Raw genomic sequence first — 21891 nt, 5'->3', positions numbered from 1 at the left:
GTTAATTGTAGACACACTGATTGGCAATGATGATTGAAGTGACTCACCACCTGCTCTGTTCCTATAGCCACAAACAACTTTGTGCAGCCTAGCAGTCTGATCTATGCAGTCAGCTAGTTCCACTCCATTATCTTTTCCCCAGAGCTCTGAGAATTCTTACCTTTCCGATATCTTCCCAGCTCCCTTTTGAATGTTACAGTAGGATTTATTCTGACTACTACATCTGGCAGTGCATCCCAGAACTTAATCATTGGCTGCATAAAACAAATGTTTTTTTCACATGCTATGACACTATAGCTCTTGACCATGAAATAGAGAAGTTTCATTGTATCTAGTCTTTGAGATAATAAATATCTGGCAGAGCCCCCGGCAACCACTTTTCCCGAGAACCACTTCAGCTTCTGCAGATTGTCCCTGTATTGATAAATCTTTTTTACTCCATCTAGTGTGCCTTTACATTTTTCTTGAACTATGGCAGTCAAAACATTTCATTGTACCAGTGCATTACAAAGCTTCATTGTAAATCCCTTGCCTTTGTATTCTTTAATTTTGTAAGTCACAAAATCCCATAAGCGTGTTTCAAGGAGCCTCACCATTTTTAATGAACTATGTGCATATACTCCAAGATCTCTCTGTTCAGCTCCCCTTTTTAGAATTGTGCTGTGTAGTTTACATCTCCCTCTTATCAAAATGTAAATGCTGAGAAATGCAAAGTTATTATTCATCTGTTGTGCATTTGTGCACATCACCAAATCTGTCCATAACCCATTGAAGTCTATTTCTCTGCCCCTTACAGAGCAGTACACCTACATGTGCAGGTTTGAAAACTGGTGCCTGTGTTGTAAATTCAAGACATTGATATGCAATACATTAAGTAGTGGCCCTTGTATCAACCATGCAGGAACTTCACTCTATATTTCAATCCAGTCAAAAAAAAATTACCTTTTACCACAACTCCGTTTCCTGTTATTCAGCCAATTTTCTAACCAGTCCCTTTTATTCCAAGATGACAAATGTGTTACGTGGCAACTTATCAAATGCCACTGTGCAGGCAGCACATTAGTGCAGTTAGGAGAGTTGCTAGGTTTCCCCCTACATCACAATGATGTGCAGGGTTGGTTCACTTCTGTAAATTGTTCTTAGGGTGTGGGTGAGTGGTAGATTCTGGCGGGGGGGGGGAGCAGCTGATGAGTATATAAAAAAAAACTGTAGGATAAAAGCTGATCAACAGTTTGATGGTTCAAGTCAAAGGTGAGTCAAGGAGCCTGTTTTTGAGAGTCTATGACCTTCAAGCAACACACATAAAAGTTGCTGGTGAACGCAGCAGGCCAGGCAGCATCTCTAGGAAGAGGTGCAGTCGACGTTTCAGGCCGAGACCCTTCCTCAGGACTAACTGAAAGAAGAGCTAGTAAGAGATTCTCCATATTTGCTGCCTGGCCTGCTGTGTTCACCAGCATCTTCTATGTGTGTTGCTTGAAATTCCAGCATCTGCAGATTTCCTCGTGTTTGAGTCTATGACCTTTATGTCTTTGTATGTATCAACCATTTTCCTCTTCTCCCTGCTAGTTCAGCAACATAAGTCTATGATTAATTAAACATAATTAGCCTTTAACCAATCAATGCTGGCTTTTTTTAGTCAATTTGTCTGAGTGACTGTTACTTCTGCCGATGATTTCTATTTCTAGAATATTCCTTCCCTCTGCGTTCAAACTAACTGGTCTGCAGTTAGTGGGTTTATTTCAACAGACTTTTTTCAACAAGGAATAACATCTGTAACTTTCCAGGCCTCAGGCACATTCTGAATCTTCAGATGTTTCCATGATTATTGCCAAGGCAATAATCCAAGGAGCATCCCTTCTTGATGCACCTGCCAATTTTTCCTGCTGCGTTTACCATTTCCTTGTATCTGCCAAGCACTCCTGCCCTATCGATTGTTCTCTTGCTGCCCTCTTTGGGTACTAGATGTTGATGACGTTGCAGTTTGAGAATATAGGTGAATTCTGACGCAGGGTCCTTCCTGATGAAGAATCTCGGCCCAAACCATTGACTGTTTTTTTCCCTCTGTGGATGCAGCTTAATGTACTGAGTTCTTCCAGCATTTTGTGTGTGTTGACTGAACAAAAAGGCCAACAGTGGCAGAGATTGGTCTCACCAAAATTGTATTTGAATGCTGTTAACGAAAACTGAGATGGATGTGAGGTGATGGGGGAGCAGACAATCGCAGATCCTTGGGGATACGAGAGGTAGCACAGATGGTTATCTGAATAATGGAAATTAGTCTCTGGAGATTGGAAGATATGAGAGTTGATGTTATTGAATTGCTTAAGATCTGGATTGGACATGAACCATAGATGTTGAGATGTTTTGCCCTATTGCGAGAAACTTGAATCAGAATCAGGTTTAATATCACTGGCATATGTTGTGAAATGTATTAACTTTGCAGCAGCAGTACAATGCAATACACGACAACATAGAAAAACTGTGAATTACAGTATATATATAATTTAACTATGATATATATATATCTCAAATAGTTAAATTAAATAAATAATGCAAAAACAGAAAGATAGTGAGGTAGTGTTCATGGTTTCAATCTCCAATCAGAAACCAGATGGTGCAGGGGAAGAAGCTGTTCATGAATCATTGAGTGTGTGCCTTTGAGCGTCTGTACCTCCTTCCTGATGGTAACAATGAGAAGAGGGCATGTCCTGGGTAGTGGGTGTCCTTAATGATGGACGCGGCCCTTCTGAGGCACTGCTCCTTGAAGATGTCTTGGATACTATGGAGGCTGGTGCCTATGATGGAGCTGACCAACTTTACAACTCTCTGCAGTTTGCTACGATCCTGTGCAGAAGCGCAGGCAGTGATGCAGTCAGTTAGAATGCTCTCCATGGTACACCTGTAGAAATTTTCAATTGCTTTAAGTGACATTCCAAATCTCCTCAAACTCCTAATGAAATATAGCTGCTGTTTTGCCTTCCTTATAGCTGCATTGATATGCTGGTACCAGGTTAGATCCTCAGAGAAGTTTACACCCAAGCACTTGAGATTGCTCACTCTTTTCTCTTCTGATCCCTCTATAAGGATAATGAGGACGAGGGGGGAAGCCATTTACAACCAAGCTGCACAGAACTAACATCTTGCAGAAAATTGTGACACCCCGGAATTCTTTACACCACAGTGATGCTGAGGCTAGACCATTAGGGATATTTAAAGAGGAGGCATATTTTCAAAAGATCAGGGAATTAAGAGCTGCATTAAAAAAAAGGTCTACATGCAACTGTATATTAAAAATAGGGATACTAGCACAGAAAAAATGATAGGGGTACAGGTCAGCTATAATCATACTGAGTGCCAAGGCAAGCTCAAAGAGTGGAGTGGCTTATGCCTGCTCCTGTTCTTACCTTCCAACAGATACGAATAAACAACTGCAGTCCAACCCAGCTTTATAACAGTAAGGAGGTTTTGGAGGAAAAGGACGTTGTGGTCAGCAACATTGAAAGCTCTTAACAAGCTAATAATGTGGATGGATAAATTCCCTTTGTAACTGCTATGTGTAATTTCATGTCAATTTTGATAAGCAATCTTTCATTAGAAGGGTAAGGACAGATACTTGATGAGAGGAATTCAAACATGTGGAGCTTACTAAGATAAGTAGAGTTCTCTGAACCCCAAAACTTTGCTTCATGCTTTACTATTCAAACACCTGCTGCTTAACTTATACTAAAAGTCATTATTTCATCAGTTTGATACAACTGTTCATTAATATTTGATTAACACATCTAAGATATTCATAAATATGCAGCTGGAAGCACAATACAAGTTAATTGATTACGCAAATTAATTTTCACAAGATGTACAATTTCAAAAATTACAAACCTTCCTTACAATGTGCAGCAATTATTCTCTACTTTAACATATAATGCATGCCATTGCTTGTTAAATTCACTGTAATGCTTAAAGCATAAGAGATCTTGTCTCTTCATATTAAGAGATACTACTTATACCTTTTTTAATAATTTTTATTGAGTTTTCAAAATAAATACATGAGAAAATAATATCAACCCTCCCTCCTCCCCTTAACCCTCCCCCCGATATATACTCCTACCTAAAGAGAAAGAAAAAAAAAGAAAAAAAAATGAACCGCCTGAATATTGGAAGGTTTGCACATGCTCCATGGGATTAAAAATAAATTTAATATATATTTGTTACTTTCCCCAAGGAACCAAGATCTTTAGATACTATTTATACCTTGATGCTTCAAGTTCAGGTAAAAGTACTTATTAAGCAATGTCCTTTCACTCCATTTCCCAACAGTTGTTTAGCACATGCCACTCAAGTACGGGGCCAGTTAAACTGATCGCACAAATAGATTAAACGAGTCCCTTACAGGGTCTTCCGCAAAGTAAGTGGTCAAAGGACAAATCTGTACTAGTCAAGATTATGTTTCAGGCTCTTACTTAGATGACAATGTCCCTAGATGCACCCTCCACTGACTGGGTGTCAGGAGCACCACCCTTTCCCCTTCTGGGAATAGGCATCAAACACACTGCCATCTCCCCCTTTGTGAACAGGCACTGGACAGACTGTCCTCTCCCCCATCTCTGGGAAACAGTCCTCTCCCAGAAGATTGTGTTGTTTTGTGTGTGCAGAGGGTAGATGTGATCTCAACTGTCATACACACTCCCTGGCTCAGGAAAAGAGTGAAGCTTCCTCTACACTATCCCATCACACCCTTCCACGGGCAGATACAGAGTGAAGCACCCTCCACAACAACCCATCACACACTACCAGGGTCAGATACAGGGTGACGTTCCTTCTATTCTTGTCTCACTGTAGAGAACATGACATGACAATGGATCTCTTCACCTGCTCTTTGATGCACTGAGGAAGCTTCTTTGTTACTGTTCATGATTTTTGTTGGCGAGTTCTTTACCAAGGTTAAACCCTGTGGGAAGAATTTCATCCCCCTGACCGCACCCTGCACTCTCTGTGAATCCAATTGTCAATCCTCCCCACCCCTCCCCTTCTACTACTGCAACCACCAACCATCAACAAATCTTGACTGATTTGCACTTGCTCTGAACAAGTCTGCCTTTGCTACAGGCTTATCCGAGTTCTGCTCTCATAGAGGGGCCAAAAGGATCTTGGGGACCAAGTGCATATCACCCTGAAGATGGGTGCACAGGCTGAAGGAGGATGGCATGCTTCCCTTTATTAGTCATGTCGCTGAGCTAGGAGTCAAGAAGTTACAGTCTAGCTGTACAAAATTCTGCTTAGGGAACATCTGGAGCATTGCATTCAGTGCTGGTCGCTCCACTGTCAGTAACAACGTGGAGGCTTTGGACAGGGTGCAGAAGAGGTTCACCAGGATGCTGTCTGGACAAGAGAGTATTACCCCCAAGAGGTTGTACAACTTGGGTTGTTTCCTCTGGAAAGGTGAAGGCTGGGGGGAGACTGAATAGAAATTTCCAAGGTTATGAGTAGACACTCAGAATCGTACATATACTGTAGAATAGTGGGGATGTTTGTGAGGGTAAGGGTGCAGGTGATGGCGTACAGAGGCTGGGACTGCACCATCGCCAATGTCGTCCTCACCACCAGGACCAGAAAACTAATCTTGCCCCACACATCTCCTGTGAACTCACCCCTCTCACCTTAAATGCATAATAACCGGAAAGGGTTAGATCAGACCAACACCAGGAACACCACACACTGCTCTCATCTTTGTATCCTTCGGTTACACTAACACTGGGAGCGCCATGCACAGTTCCCACCTCCATAAACTAGATTCACACCCACAATGGGAGCATCATGTACAGTTCCCACCTCTGTATCCCTGGGTCAGAACCACAAAGGGAGCACTGTGCACAAATTCTGTCTCCGTGTTCCCTGGTCAAAACCACAACAGGAGCACCACTCACATGTGAGAATTCTGGAATAATTTATTTTTGTTTGGACATTCTAACCTCACCCACCTCTCCCGTCCTCTCCCAGGATATGACCTGTGACTCACTAACAATGCTCTACCAATTCCTGTCATCCCTGACCTGTCCTTGAGATGGTCCCTGGTGCAGGATTATTCTCCAACTCTGCTCCAATTCCTTTTGGCTGTTGTCTGGTAGCCATTTTATTGGAGGGTGCATCCAGGTCCTGGTTTTGGATAGGGCTGTAGTGTTGCTGGGGTCCCATGTCTTGATGGCAAGGAGGAAAAGTGGTTCTCATCGTCTTCCTGGTCCTGATGGTGAGGACGACACTGGCGACAGTGCAGTCCCAGCCTCTGTATGCCATCCCCTGCGTCCTTACCCTCAGCAACATCCATACATCCTTCAGGAGTTCCAAGATCCTGGGATATCTGTAGTTGTGTTTCAGGCCTTGCCAGGTGTACAACAGACTTGCTTTTGACATGGCAACCCGTCACTGGAGAGGCTTGCCCCTCCGCATCTGTGCCTGGGACAGTGCTCACCATCTGAGGACACACTGAGGTGCATGGGGGTGGGCCTAAACCCAGGCCCGACTGAGGAGGCAACCCAAATCAGCAACGGGATCGGACAAAAGATCAGTGCCAAATCTTCCCCAAGGACTTGAGTTGCAATAGCAGCCACAAAGTCAGCTGCAGCCCAGGCAGTTCTCTTCTCTCTTTCCACTACCAGACAGACAGCTGGTCTGGATGCCCCAAACCAATCTAGACTACTGAGCCACCTTCTGCTTCGCCAGAGGAATGGAGGTGTCGCAGAGGCTGCTGAGGGAATATGAATGCTGAGGATAGAAGACCTTGGAAGAAAGGGGAGGGGAAGGAACACCAGGGGGAGATGGGCAGGTCAGGAAGTAAGGAGAGAGAGGGAAACAGGAATGGGGAATGGTGGAGGAGAGGTGGTGGGAAGGGGGCTTCCCCAGCCACAGGAACCACTGAATGATAGCAGTGGATTGGAGCTGGGATTGGGATGGCCAGTATAAAGAGACGAGGGGAAGGAGAAGAGCAAGAGCTGGTGTGCTCTAGATGGATCCAGGTGAGGAGGGGCAGCAGGCAGACGGAGGAGGTTAGAGTGGAAGGAACAACAGAAGCTGGGACGTGATGGATGATGGAGGGAGACTGACAGGAAAGGAAGGTGGAGCAGGGAACCAAATGAAGGAGGAGGGAGGGCAGATGGAAATATTGTGGCTTTGGGGGGGTGGGCAAAGGGATCCAGAGGGAAGGAGTGTGAGGGTGATGGTCAGATGGAATGGGTGAAGGATGCGATAAAAGCAGGGTGCTAAGAGATTGGGTGTAGGAGTTGTTGGGTAGATCAGGATGAGAGACTTAGAATCCCGAAGACCACATTAACGATCAAGTGCAAAGCCTGCCAAATAGTGAATTTAAATTCAATTAATTAAATCAATTTTAAAATTAGCGGTAATCACCTGGTTAACTCATGGCCATTAGAAAAAGAAATTTCCTCTCGATTCATTCCAGACTTTAGGTGACTCCAGACAAAATCAATATGGTTCTCACTTCACTACCTGGCAAGCCACTTGATTAAGGGGGCACTAAAGGCTTGCTCTGTGGCTCAATAAACTAAAGATATTGAGCTTCACAGCTCATTTCAACCTAGAAATGGTTACTGACAGAGAATAAGGAGAGTTGTCTTTTAACACTGTAGTACAGAATCAAAATTTACCCGACTGAATTAATGTAGATTTGTTTTTCTCCCCTTCCCATGTGCTCACAATTAAACAAAGCAATAGAATTAATTATGAAGCAATTTGCATAACCCATTTCTACACATATACATTGACACAATGTGCAGGGAGAGTTGATATAGTGTTAAGCAGCAGTGTGGTGTGAAGGAGATACAGAGAGATGACAGGAGATGTAGACAGGCTGTGTGAATGGACAAGGACAGGTTGATGGAATATAATGTGGAAAAGAGCAGGGTTCTCCACCATGATAGGAAAAAAAACTAGAAAGGCAGTGTCATTTTGAAGTGGTGACAGATTGAAAGGTGTTGATGTTCAGAGGGAACTGACTGTCCTTCTATATGAATCACGTAAAGTAAAGATGCAGGCTGAGCATGCAGTTCGGAAAGCAAACTGATAGGCTGGTACCTATTGCAGGAGGGGTACAGTACAAATAATGTGCTCTTTAATTGGAGTCCTGGTTCTCTGTTTTATTGGCCAACAGTGGCCTTGGTTGTAGTGAGGACTAGGCCTCAAACCGTAATGTTTCCTGTTTTCATTGCCTCAGAGAGAGGCGTCAGGGTCAGTGTGCTCCACCAGAGCGCCAGAGCCAGTATGGCACAGCATCCATGTCAGTGTTGGTGCTGCCCTCCAGTATTCGCTTGGCAAAAAACAAGATGTATCGTGGCCAGCTGCAGACTGCTGCAACATCCATGGACTCAGGGACTTCGACTATATCTATTTTTTGTGTGTGGCTGTATTTTACTGCTATCTCATATGTGCTATGTGTGCCTTGTGCTGTGTGTGTGACTGTTGGTACTGTATTTTTCACTTTAGCACCAGAGTAACATTGCTTCATTTGGTTGTACTCATGGGTATTCAAGTATGGTTGAATGACATTAAACTTGAACTTGAATTACAGTAAAAGCAATTTTCATCAACAATTTTAGAGCGTGCATTAGTATTCCAAATACGCTAAAGAAATTTGGCCTGTCCCCTAAAACCCTCACTAAGTTTTATAGATGCACCATAGAAAGCATTCTTCTAGGGTGCATCACAACCTGGTATGGAAGTTGTCCTGTCCAAGACCGGAAGAAGCTGCAGAAGATCGTGAACACAGCACAGCACATCACACAAACCAATCTTCCATCCTTGGACTTACTTTACACCGCATGCTGTCGGAGCAGTGTTGCCAGGATAATCAAGGACACGACCCACCCAGCCAACAGACTTTTCGTCCCTCTTCCCTCCGGGAGAAGGCTCAGGAACTTGAAGAGTTGTACGGCCAGATTTGGGAACAGCTTCTTTCCAACTGTGATAAGACTGCTGAACGGATCCTGACCCGGATCTGGGCCGTACCCTCCAAATATCCAGACCTGCCTCTTGGTTTTTTTGTACTACCTTACTTTCCATTTTCTATTTTCTATTTACGATTTATAATTTAAATTTTTAATATTTACTATTGATTTGTACTCCAGGGAACTCGAAGCGCAAAATCAAATATCACTGTGATGATTGTATCCTCTAGTATCAATTGTTTGACGACAATAAAGTATAAAGTATTTATTTATTTATTCATTCACTATTTCATCATTTTTCACCTTTCAGTGAGATGGGCAGGCTTGACGCAGTGGCATCTGCTTCTCAACATCAGGCTGAATGCCACTCAGGGAAATCTCAGATTCCCACATTTAGCAATTTGCAGTCTGTTTCATTGTTTTGAGAGAAGCTGAGTGATTACACTGAAACTGCACTCTGCAAATTAAAAACATCTTGACCTTTTTCCACAGTTCAGGATAGCGCTCAGGGATTTTCTTCTGCAACCAAAAGTCTTGATACTATTTTTAAAAACTTGGCTTTAGCTCATTTTGTAGCAAAATCAGTTCTTCCCCCATCCTTCCTGTTAATTTCTCATTATAAGTGTGCAGGAATGGATTTTTTACCCAATCTGGAATTTGGATCAAGAGAAAATCCTGAAATATCTCTAATATATCTTTAAGCAGCTCACCCAAATGGGCATAGTATACTTGAAGATCACCATCTTTCTCACCCACCTCAGAGAGGCTTGGAAATTGGAAAAGATTGCAATGGCCAATGTTATACTTAAATAGGGTTAACTTGGACAGAAACGTGGAGACAACGGATTAAATTTTCATAAGACTCACATCATTTCCTTCAAATTGAAGGTTTAGTTCATAAAACTTCCCAAATAATTCTGACAAGTAAGCAATGTCCTGACTTAGTTACAGATTGAAGCATTCAATTCTTCAAAGAGTTTTATCACAGTTTGAAAAGTACATTAAAGTATCTCAAGCAGTTTCCTTTTGAGAGCCATCTGACTTCTGATGTGCAACAGCAACCATCATTCTCAATACAAGGCTCTTGAAATAATCGAGAATTCAGAGCATGGGTCTTAACTTTATTTACAGCTGTGATAACAGTATTTAATGATTTGTGCAGCCGATCACTTAGGTTTTTTACGACAAGTTGTTGTCTATGAATTACACATTGAATGGTAAATATGTTAGATATAGCTTTTTTCAAGAAAATGATGACCCACCGGTGGCATTCTGACATTGATGGTGCCCCACCTGTTGCACAAGCAAGAAAATGTCCGTTTGGAAAAATTGTTCAACAGTTCAAAATATTTAATCCCCCTTCATATCTATCTCTAGTCCCCTTGCAAATAACAACACTTGAACCACACTTTCATCTTTTATGAAGCGAACATAAGCAAGAAGCAAAGATTCCTTGCCTGGCACAGTTAACTCATTCAGCTGCAAAGTAAATTCTGTTGTTCTAAGTATGTTGCACAATGTGTCTTCCACATTCTCTGACATTTCATGTATTTGTCTTTGAACAGAGTTGTCACTGAGCAGAATCGCTTTAATTATTTGATCTGGTGACTTATGCAAAACTATCCTCAGAACTTCCCTTAATGCTGGCAGAATCCGTCCTTCTCCAAATGTATGGGGCTTTCCAGATTTAGCAATGAGCAAAGAAATGCTATATGAAGCACACAAACTATCACTATTTTGTTGGGAAGTGCTGGCAAATATGCTTTGAAGTATTTTCCATTTCTGAAAGTTTTCATGAAGTGACTGAAAATAAGCCAATTTCTTGTTTACTTTATCAGAGTGTATTCTCTTCAAATATTCAAGGAGCCTAGATGGTTTCATTGCCTCATTTGAAAAAAAATTCACACAAAAGACACATTAGCTGCTGTTGATTACTTGGTACTGGTATAAATCCATATTTCAGATACTCCAAACTATACTGTCTACACTTCCTTTTACTTTGCTCTGCTTCGGCCATTTTCATTATGGATTACGAGATTTTCAAGATTCATTTATTATCAAAGAATGTATAAATCATACAACCTTGAGATTTGCTTGCTCACAGGTAGCCACAAGCAAGAAGCCCAAAAGAACCCGATTAAAGAAAGAATCAAAATGAAAATAAATGACCAACTCTCGATGCACAACTGAAAAGAAAATCACATAAACAACTGAAGCAAGCAACAGCATTCCAAACCAAAATTGAGTACTCAGATCCGAACCCCCGAGCAGCTGGAGTAGGCCCAAAGCCTCACTAATCAGTTCCTCATATTAGTGGGCACAGAGCACAACAGCCGGGGCAGTCTTCATAGCCTCAGCGCCATGGAGATGACTATTGTGGAAAACAAGCAAAATCAGTTCTTGCTTCCAACCCTGACACCCTGCCTTTTCAAGCTATCTGGGTTAGCATTTAAATTGACCCAACAGTGGAACAGTGAAAGGCCCTGGAGAAAGAAGTGAAGATTGCATAATGTGAGTGAAGGTTCATAAAGTGGGGCAGCGATATCTTGGCTGGGCTGTGAGCTAGACCATCCAAAAAGGGCAGATTCTGAACTTTACCCCATTGAACACCATGCCCTTACTCACAGGATTTGCATCACTGCGTGATTAGAGTGTGGGAATCGTACTAGTTGATTCTGTGCTACAGTACTGAACGGCAATAATGGCCCAGAAATAACAACAGTTTCTTCAGTCCAGATTTCTCATGACATCCAGAATACAGAAGTGTCACATTGCTTTTCAACAGCTATAACTCGCTTCAAGCAAAGTCTAAGAGAATGCGGATTAGCAAGAAATGAGGTGATTACATGATGATTATAATCAATTATGGGGCACCGAGGAACAATGCTTACAATAAGTAATTTATTTTTAAAATTCAGCTGTAATCCCCCAGCTGCCCCAATTACTGCCGAGCACTCCGGCCCCACCTCCCCTTGATTTTTGTCTCCCCCGTAGAACTCTCATGGCCGAGTGGGGTGGGCAATGTCATCCACTTTGGGTACCATTGGTGTATACCAACTACAAATGTACTGCAGTTAGTCTAACAGCCTTTACAAAATCCATGACCTCTATCATAAGGTAGGAAAAGGGCAGCAGGCGAATGGGAGCACCGTCTGCAGATGGCCCTCTGAGTTGTATGCCATCCTGATTTGGACATATACTCTAGTTTCATTAGAGCTGGATCCAAATACTGGAACTCTAACCAACACACAGTGGCAGCAACTTCCCCAGGAAGGTTCATACAGTTCACAGCTACTTCTTAAGGGCAATTGGGGTAGGCAATAAATAATGGACGAAGACCCTCAGTGACCAAAAATGAATAAAATCTATGGGCTGTGGTAGTTCATTAGGCTCAAAGAAATTTCAAGCATGCAACAGGATATAGAGAAACCAAAGCAGAATGAAATGAGGCAAAAGTGATGCAGCCCAAAACCAAGAATAGAATGAATCAGAAATGGGAATTACAGAAAGGATTATGGCAAAACAAGGTGAAAGAACTCCAAAGCACAAAAAGACAAAACATTAGAGAAACTCACAAAAAACAAGTTAAAATGACTGAAGCTGCAGGCCACAGCTGGGGGGCGGGGGGTTCACTGTACATTTTGAATTTAAAACTCAGTTTTCCTATTGAGCTGTATATAGAACAGCAGGAAATCTGTATGGAGTTAAGCAATAAATGAGACACACTTGAACATTGAAAATCTCAAAGATAAAATTTGAAAAATGCTAGCATCTTATCTGCGGGGGGGAAGAGAGAGAGGGAGAGAGAGGGAGGACGAGGACGAGGACGAGGAGGAGGACGAGGAGGAGGAGGAGGAGGAGGAGGAGGAGGAGAAGAAGGCCCTTAACTCCAAGTGGAGTCATCGGGACGCCGTCATGACGGTGTTTTTTTTAGCAGGCTTTCTTATTTTTACGAGGCCAAGTTGCTAGCTTGACGCTCAACCCAGCACGCATGGAAAGCGTGCAAGGGAACCGGCTGGATTCGAACTCGGGAGCCTTCGCTCCGAAGTCCGGCACTGATGCCACTACGCCACCAGCTGGCATCTGAAAGACATATTTACCTCAAAATAGTCCTCAGAGTTTGCTAATTTGTACAAAATGCAGGCATATAGTGATCTCATCTGTTTATTTACTTTATTGTGCAGTAACATAATCAAGTCTTCACAATATAATTGCAAATTTACAAACGGGCATCACACCATTTCACCTAATCAGTGGTAAAAAGTCTGTTTTACCAGTTACAATACAAGAATTTCCAGGATTCTTAATGTCATTATATAATTAGTGGATCCCTGACAGTACTGTACAGAAATAAAACCAAATGGCCATTGCCCCTTCCCCTTCTCTGTGTTCTTCGGGATCAATCTTTGCACCAGTGTAGTGGTCTCTTTGAATTTTAGGAGATAATGGGTCATACCAACCACCATGTTCCCATGGAACCTAATATTCCTATGCCTTTCCAGGCAAACTTTAAACTCATTGCATGTTTTTCTTTTGCTCTTTGCTTTTCACCACTTGCTAACATCCACCCCACATTATATCTTCTTCCTTTGGTCTTAGAGCTACAATTCTCGGTTAACACCAAATCCATAGATCCTGTGTTCTCTCACTTAATCACTTTGAACATGCTGCTAAATTCATGTTGATCTACTGCAGTATAGTAGAGCTCCAGAACATCCAGCTGAAATGCTGGCAATCTCCATTCTGCCAGTGTCTGTGAAAGTTCTTGCTGCCACTAAATGACAACAAGCAGTATTCCCAAATGTGCACTACCCCCTTTTCAGTGTTACCTCCAGTTAACACTGATTATGACCTGCTGTATATTTTCATCTTTAAAAGGGCAAATATGCAGATAAGGTATATCTTTACAAAATGAAGGACAGTCATTTCAGTTTGCACAGAATAATGGAAAGGGATGTGGATTTCTGTTTTTTTCTAAAGCAGTTTTCCCCAAAGGAAAACTTATTAAAACCCTTTCAACATACTATAAGAGTAACTTGCATTCACTCTTACTCAGCAGACACAATGTTCCAGGCAAAATGGTATAGACTGCCTTCTTTCCATGAAACAGTGATTTCTTTGTCTTCTCAGAAGTGCCAGTGGAGATTAAGTTGATATGCAAATATAGAGACAAAATATGTGCTGAAATTAACCAAAAAAACTCTAAAAATTCAGGCACTTATCTCAGAAGAACTCTATGCCCAGTACAGCCAATAATTGTTCAGCAAACCAACGGAACTATGTACATAGTGATATTTCTAAAGTAGCAACAAATTGCACAAATCTAACGAATCTTCAAGCTCCAAATGGCAGTGTTCTTTCAGGCAGAAAATAAATTCTAATTCATGAGCGAAAAGAAACTGTAAAGAAATATATTCAGCATTCCGAAACAGCTCAATTGAAAATTGCTTCAGCTCAAACTCAAGGTTCCATTCAATTACACTGCGTTATCATGAAATTTTCCATGGTATGTGGTAACTTATTTGGTGAATTCACTGCAGGAAGCTGGAAATCTAGCTTCATTCTTCATTTATTGTATGTTTCATGCCGTTAATATTTGATTCAAAGTAATAGCTCGCTCTGAGTTGTAGCACAGATTGAGAGCTCTCTTCAAAACCATATATACTTAGCATGCTATGACTGCTGATTGCATTACAGATTATTCAGACAAACTGGCACACTACTGTTGTAATATCCCCAGCCTGAAGACGATGGAAAGAACGTGAAAACCAGCAAAATAAGTTATTTGCAGGTTTGATCAACTTTTAATCTACAAACAATGCAATAATATTTATGGAAAAAATAAAGAAATGAACACTTAAACAATAGAGCAAACACCTTATTATGCCATAAGTAGTTTATTAGAAGCAGCATACTGTATTACCCTCTACACTTGGAAGCTAGAGACAGAAGTAAGAAATATTTCCAATCAAACATTTTCTCTGCAGGAGATCAAGTTCACAATGAATTCCAAAAAGATAAAGCTCTGCAGCTCGCTGACTCTCAACATCCTCTTTCACCTACAGATAGTAATTTCAGATGATTTAGATAAAACTGGCCTAGTTAGAGCAACCAGTGGCCTGATTTAAATTCAGATTTTATTGCCACTCATTCCTTGCAACAGGTTGAAAGGAACTGATCTCTTAATCGTGTGGCTCCAGTGACTGCCACGATAAAATCCATTTTAATATGAACAGAGTGGAATTATTACATCCTTTCTCTGTAATTACTTCAAATCTGATTGAAGCGAAGATTCCAATAGTTGTCCACACTTCATTACTAGTGTGGACAACTTACTCGGGCTAACCTTATTAACATCACACTTCAGCTAAAATTCATTCTTAAAATGTATAACCCCAATCACACTGTTGCTGCTAAACCAAAAGATTCTAATCCCCTTTAAGTACTTGGCTCTACATTAAATGCCATCTAGTGAGAAGCTGTGTATTTTTAAACCCTCAGGAAGTAGGCTTATTTGATTCCATGACAAACTCATTCTTTGAGATTAAAAAGTAATGCCCATAATAAGAAAGGTAGTGAAAAGATGGTCGGCATAAATAGAATATGCCATGCTTGATCAACCTTTCCTGATTCTTACAGGTACTAACAGAAATATCAGTCAGGGTGATGTTGTTGATGCAGTGATTACAGGCTTACAAAAGGCCTTTGATCATAGGGACTGCATTATAGATTCAGAACACATGAAGTCAGAACTAGCAAAAAAAAACAAACTCCTAGGGGAACAAACTCTGTGCCTCAATCAGCATTTATGGAGACAGAGGGTTAGTCAATGTTGCAGGTTGAGACACTTCATAAGGATTGAGAGTATAGGGGGAAGGTACCAGCATAAAGAGGTCAAATGGAGGGGAGGTGTGAGTGAGGAACTGGTAGGTGGTCAAGGTGAGGTTGGGCAAACGGAACCAGATGAGGGAGATAGAGGGAGGAAGTTTTGAGACCAAGGCTGGTGGGTGATGATAGAAATATATATTTTGAAAGGCAACAAATTGGAAAGATGACACAATGGGTATTGGTATATTGTTGTCACATGCACCAAGATACAGTGAAAAGTTTGTCTTGTATACCATTACAGAGATCAAATCATTATACAGTGCACTGATCTAAACAATAGATTCCATGCAAGGCAACATGGATCGTCTGAAATGTGGTCAAAACCGCGTTCAAAAGGCAAATGGGCACCAATGCATTCTTCACATCCTTAGTGATGAAGGGACTTGGAGGAACTCCTAGCCTCTGACCAACTTATCCACAGCATTTAAATGACTGGTCCAACTAAGCTTTTGCCCCCATGGATATCTCCACAAAATTGACACCGGGTATTCCAGTAATGCAAATGAACATTAGAAAAATATTTTCTTTCACTGGTAAACAGTCATTGCCTGACACTTGTGTAATGTACATTTTTCTGGCCACTCACCAGTTGAAGCCTGGGACGGTGTCCAGGTCTTTTTAAATGTGGGCATGGACTAGTTCATTACCAGCTGAGATGCAAATGAAAGAGGACACTCTGAAACACGTGGACAAACGTTTCCACCAAACATCGGAGTCTGGAACTGTTAAACCAATGATAAAGGCATCAGAGTATAATGTGGGGAGAAATTGAACCATATTGGCTCACATTCACTGGAGCAAAAAAAAATGGGTTGCCGGAGGAAGTCAGCAGCTGTAGAGGGAAATTGACAGTGTGTACCAAATATCGTGGCCACTGAGTGCATCTCGACACTTCAACACAAATACTGCAAGCAACAGCGTAAGAATTTCAACGCTAGTATTTCAATTACTTGACGAACAAATATTACTGAGATCAAATTTTCATCATGTGATATTCATTATGACAATTGCAATCATTACTCACAGAAATGAAAGCGCAACAATTTCACTACATAATTGCAGTGACTGAACATCAGCCACAGGGCATTTTACAAGATAACGATCATATATAGAAATAAAATGATGATATCTTCGCTGAGCATTAATCTCATGTCCTATCATTCCACTGCAGATTCACTGTTATTTCTAAGAGAGTTGCAATGAGCCTAATAATGATTTTTGGTATGTGGTGCAGCTCTATACTTTACTTGACTTATTTTTATTCTGACGTACTCTTTCATGGCTGTTTCTCAACAGTTTAGTAATAAATACATAGAAAGTGCAGACAGACACAAATTCTGGATGCTTGTTAGTTACCTGCATCCTTCTGTTACTGTCCATTATGCCACTGATGTTTAGGGCAGTAATGAAGGCCCTCCATCTCAGATAGTGTTCAGGGCTTCCTTCATCATGTCAGTAGCTTCCACTCAGTTTTCATTACTGTCAGTCATACGAGGGAGACTCAGGAATACCATCACATCTGGATGTAGAAGGAATCTTCATTGCCATTTCCATAATAATTTTGTTTGACCAGTCAGGGTTGTTAGCCCTGAGCTGAATCCCCGAACTTGGAGGACCAGTGGACCACTCTTTGTCTAGCCTTTACCCTTTGACCTATTATGCATGGGCAACCCTACCCAGAGCCAAAGTATAAAGCCTTAGCTACAGCCAACATAGCTCTCCGGGTCACTGAGGCACGCAAGCCTCCCTCCACACTGGTCCCCTTGGAGGTCTGCATCCTTCTGCTCCAACTTTATGATTCTTTTCCTCTGCACGTGTGGTTCTGACACACCTTTTCTAATTATCCCTATTTCACCAGAGGTGCACTTGGGAAGTCCTGATTGAAGAAATGGGGGGGGGGGGGGAGGAAAACGTGGAATGGCAAGGAAGAGGGAGACGGAGTGGAGCAGTAAGGAAGGGGGAGACGAAGTGGAGCAGCGAGGAAGGGAGGGAGATCTAAATGATGAGGGGAGGAGAATGAAACAGAGAGTGTAGAACAGCAAAGGAAGAAAGGAAGGCTGATGGGCGAGGGAAGGGAGTATGGCAGTGAATATCAGTGGAGCAAGGAGAACGATGACATTTGTGCATTTAAACCTGACGGCGCGTGAAAATTGCCACTATGCAGGTGGGAGAAGTGGAGACTCAGGGAGGAAATGATCAAGCAGCAACTAAGGCTGAACTAGTGGAGGTGGGGGTGGGGGTGGTGGAGTGCTCATGAATCTCATTTGGCTTGGTTTGCCTGTGGACTGGATACTGCACTGATGATATGTTACAGTGATTATCAGAAGCAGCTCATCCGCCAAGTTTCTGCATGACAGGCATAATTAAAACTGCTTCTTTATTTGTTCAAAAATACCTTTAACACTGACTAGGATTTTGAAATTTGTAATCAGCTTATTTAAATTATTATTCATGCCCTCCTTACTCCTGGCCTTCCAAAGGAAGAACATTTACTGCAGTTGCACTGAGCATTGGAAAGATTTGGTTTGAGACCATATTACTATTGAAAGAAATAATCTTTAAAAGAAACATGTTACTGTGCTGTACATCCATAAACCATTGAAACACGTCTATACATTTCACACAAAAGTGACTGAAAACACAAAAACTTCCCCAGATTTTGGAAGCAAGCTGCCTACTTAAACCTAACTATTTCTTCTTTGCTTACACTGGAATTGGTGCCTAACACAGGTAATTGTTAATCACATAACACTAGAATGAACGGGAGAAAGTAACATTTTATTCCGCGGAGGCAGGGGCATGCTTTTGATTAAGCACTTAATGCAGTGGGGAGATTATGAAACAATTAGGCTCAAGCAGAACAGCAGATTCTCAGACTTGCTATTTAGAAATGCCACAAAACGTCTGGAAACATTTCTTAAGGTTTGAACTAATTTTACACTTAATTAATATGTACACCAAGGTGCTTATAACCGTTCCTTACAGGACTCCAAGCCAAGAATGGTCAAACAGAAGGAACAAAGAAATAAGGACATAAGAGAAAATTGCAACACAATGACTGTACATTGCAGTAAGCTTCAGTTTTACTTTGAGTATTGCCTTTGCAGTTCCTAAGGACACTGGTGAAGAAAGTGCTGCATGACACATTGTGATGCAGTGCACAGTGCTTTATGATCAATCTGCTGTCTTTGTTGATTTGGCAAATCTCATACAGCAAATACTCTGCAACCATTTGTCTTAGCTGGAGGGAGATCAACATTTGTTAATAATCCTAACTCCAAGTTAACTTGGATGAGGACCCCCAGATAGCGCAATCAAGCAGGCCATCAAAATGGCCTGCCTTCTAAGGTTGCGTACAATGGTCAGTTAGGCAAGTTGCTTGGACATTTAAATTGTAACCTCGGATTTGAAACTATTTGACAGGATGAAATCATCTTGACCAGTTTGAAGTTATTTTTAACAATACCAAATAACTACAATACACCCTTACTCACAAATGAAACAAAATGTAATGGCATGGAAAATGTACAAATGGAAAGTAACCAAACAGACACTGACATTAGTGATGTTTAAGAATTACTTTACCATGGTAATATTTCCGACAATATTGGTTCAATATTCTTTCTGACTAGAGTCCCAGATCCAGACATTGTGTGACAATGGTTAAAAACAATCCACTGCTGACTTAGGAAATTTGAAGAATTCAAGACCCAATCATTTCATTTCCCTTGGGAATTGAGAATGGGAAAAACATAAAGCAAAATTCATACCTATTCGAGGCTCTACTGTTCTGTTAGCAAGTTCATCAACAAATACAAATTTTCCACCACCAAAATCAATCTTGTAGTCAGACAAATATAGTAATGAAGTGTAGTCAAAAGATCCATAAGTCACCTGTGGAAGACATGAGAGCAGCAGGTCAGATTTAGTTCCTGTTTGAATTCCACTGAGAAAAACACAACTGAGCATAATTTGCTTTAACAAGCTCAAAGTGGAGACAAGCAAGTGAGTATTTTAGTTCATTTGTCTTTCTGTCATTCAATGTCGAACAAACCTAACCATGTCACAACATTCATCAAAATAATTGCTGTTCATGGTACAATGTGCCTACATGATCATCATTTTAAAAACTGGTTATAAATGATGTGATCATTCATTATTCTATTGCTACTTGTAAGATCTTAGTAAACAAAGATGAGTGTTGAATATACATGCAGTATAACAGAAAATGCTATGTTTGAGATGCATCTTAAAGAGCTGATAAGATGCTCCATAGACATTACAACCACGGCATACATAACATCAGCAACATTTGAGTGCACAGACATGGCAGATGTACAGATGCCATTACTAGGCAATTATGTTTTCTATCCATTAGACTAAACAGTTTGATTGCTTTTTGTTTACTAAATATCACATTATATATTCTTCTGATGTTATTATCTAAGCAATTAATTCTCTTGTCAAATTTTGTCCTGATTTTATTGATGGAAGCATCAGCCCATGCACATTAATTGCTTTTTAGTCTTATGCAAGAGATAATAATTTTAAAAAAAATACAACTAATTGGGATTATATTGGCTCAGTGATAAAGCAGGGGACAACTACATCCACATTAAACATATACAATTGTTATCACTCTCACCCATCAGTCAAAGGGCTGATTTAGGAGTTCTAGTCCGAAGAATTAAAGTCCAAAATCTAGGTAGATGATCCTATTTATTGCTAAGGGTCTGCACTGTTCAGTGTGATGACTTTCAGACAATATGTTAAGTTAAATTGAGGCTCTGACTATTTTCCAAAGCAGAAATAAAAGATCCTTAGCACGACTTATTTCAAAGAGACTGGGTTTGTGGCTAATACTTATCCTTCAATCAACATCACAAGATAATACATAAACACATTACAGCTGGTGGGGGCTGGGTGAGAACAAACTGCCCTCACTGAAATAAATTTCGTAACAATCCACTGGGACATTCAGAAGTTGCAGGTTTATTTATTTATTTGATATACAGCGTGGAATAACCCTACAATGACCTACCAACCTACCAAGCAGTACATCTTTGGAATGTAGAAGGAAACCAGAGCACTCATGCAGTCATGGAGAGAACGTACAAACTTCTTACAGGGACAGTGTCGGGAATTGAAACCGGGTTACCGATACTGCAATACAGTACCAATACACTACCATCCGCCCCTTCCTTTATGAGAATGCATTTCTCTCTTTCTGGCCACTTGCATCAGCAATTCCCTCTACAGGACTGTAAATATGGAACTCAAAAAAGATCTGTAAGAGGAAGTCAAGTGTTTGAAGAGTGCAAACTGGTACAACAAGCTTTTATTCCTATATGTAGTGTGATGCAGAGGACATCATGTGGAAAGCTAGTATAGAATAATTATATTATACATTCTGCTAATCTAACCATCTAACAACTACAGCACGGAAACAGGCCATCTCGGCCCTTCTAGTCCATGCCGAACGCTTACTCTCACCTAGTCCCAGCGACCTGCACTCAGCCCATAACCCTCCATTCCTTTCCTGTCCATATATCTGTCCAATTTAACTTTAAATGACAACATCGAACCTGCCTCAGCCACTTCTGCTGGAAGCTCGTTCCACACAGCTACAACTTTCTCAGTAAAGAAGGTCCCACTCATGTTACCCCTAAACTTTTGTCCTTTAACTCTCAACTCATGTCCTCTTGTTTGAATCTTCCCTACTCTCAATAGAAAAAGCCTATCCACGTGAACTTTATCTATCCCCCTCATAATTTTAAACACTTTTATCAAGTCCCCCCTCAACCTTCTACGCTCCAAAGCCTCTCGGTTTTTTTGCACTACCTTACTTTCCAATTTTCTATTTTCTATTTATGATTTATAATTTATTTTTCAAAATATTTACTAATTTTTACTATTTTTAATATTTTAATATTTAATATTTGTAATCCAGGGAGTGGGAAGCGCAGAATCAAATATCACTGCGATGATTGTATGTTCTAGTATCAATTGTTTGGCAACAACAATTATAAAGTATAAAGACCTAACTTGT

General features: G+C 41.0%; 1 protein-coding gene across 2 annotated transcripts in view; it reads right to left on the bottom strand.

Moving 5' to 3' along the window:
* Nucleotides 1-21891, bottom strand: part of uts2r2 (urotensin-2 receptor 2) — a 111263-nt gene that overhangs the window by 5071 nt on the left and 84301 nt on the right. For both annotated transcript variants that reach the window (XM_063074333.1, XM_063074334.1), the window contains exon 8: nucleotides 19613-19736. In XM_063074333.1, coding sequence (XP_062930403.1) covers nucleotides 19613-19736 — 124 coding nt within the window. The remainder of the gene's footprint in view (nucleotides 1-19612; nucleotides 19737-21891) is intronic.

The sequence above is a fragment of the Mobula hypostoma genome, chromosome 22, assembly GCF_963921235.1.
Source record: "Mobula hypostoma chromosome 22, sMobHyp1.1, whole genome shotgun sequence".
NCBI classification, from domain to species: Eukaryota; Metazoa; Chordata; class Chondrichthyes; order Myliobatiformes; family Myliobatidae; genus Mobula; species Mobula hypostoma.
The sequence above is the reverse complement of the archived record's forward strand: the minus strand, read 5'-3'. Positions and strand labels throughout refer to the sequence as shown.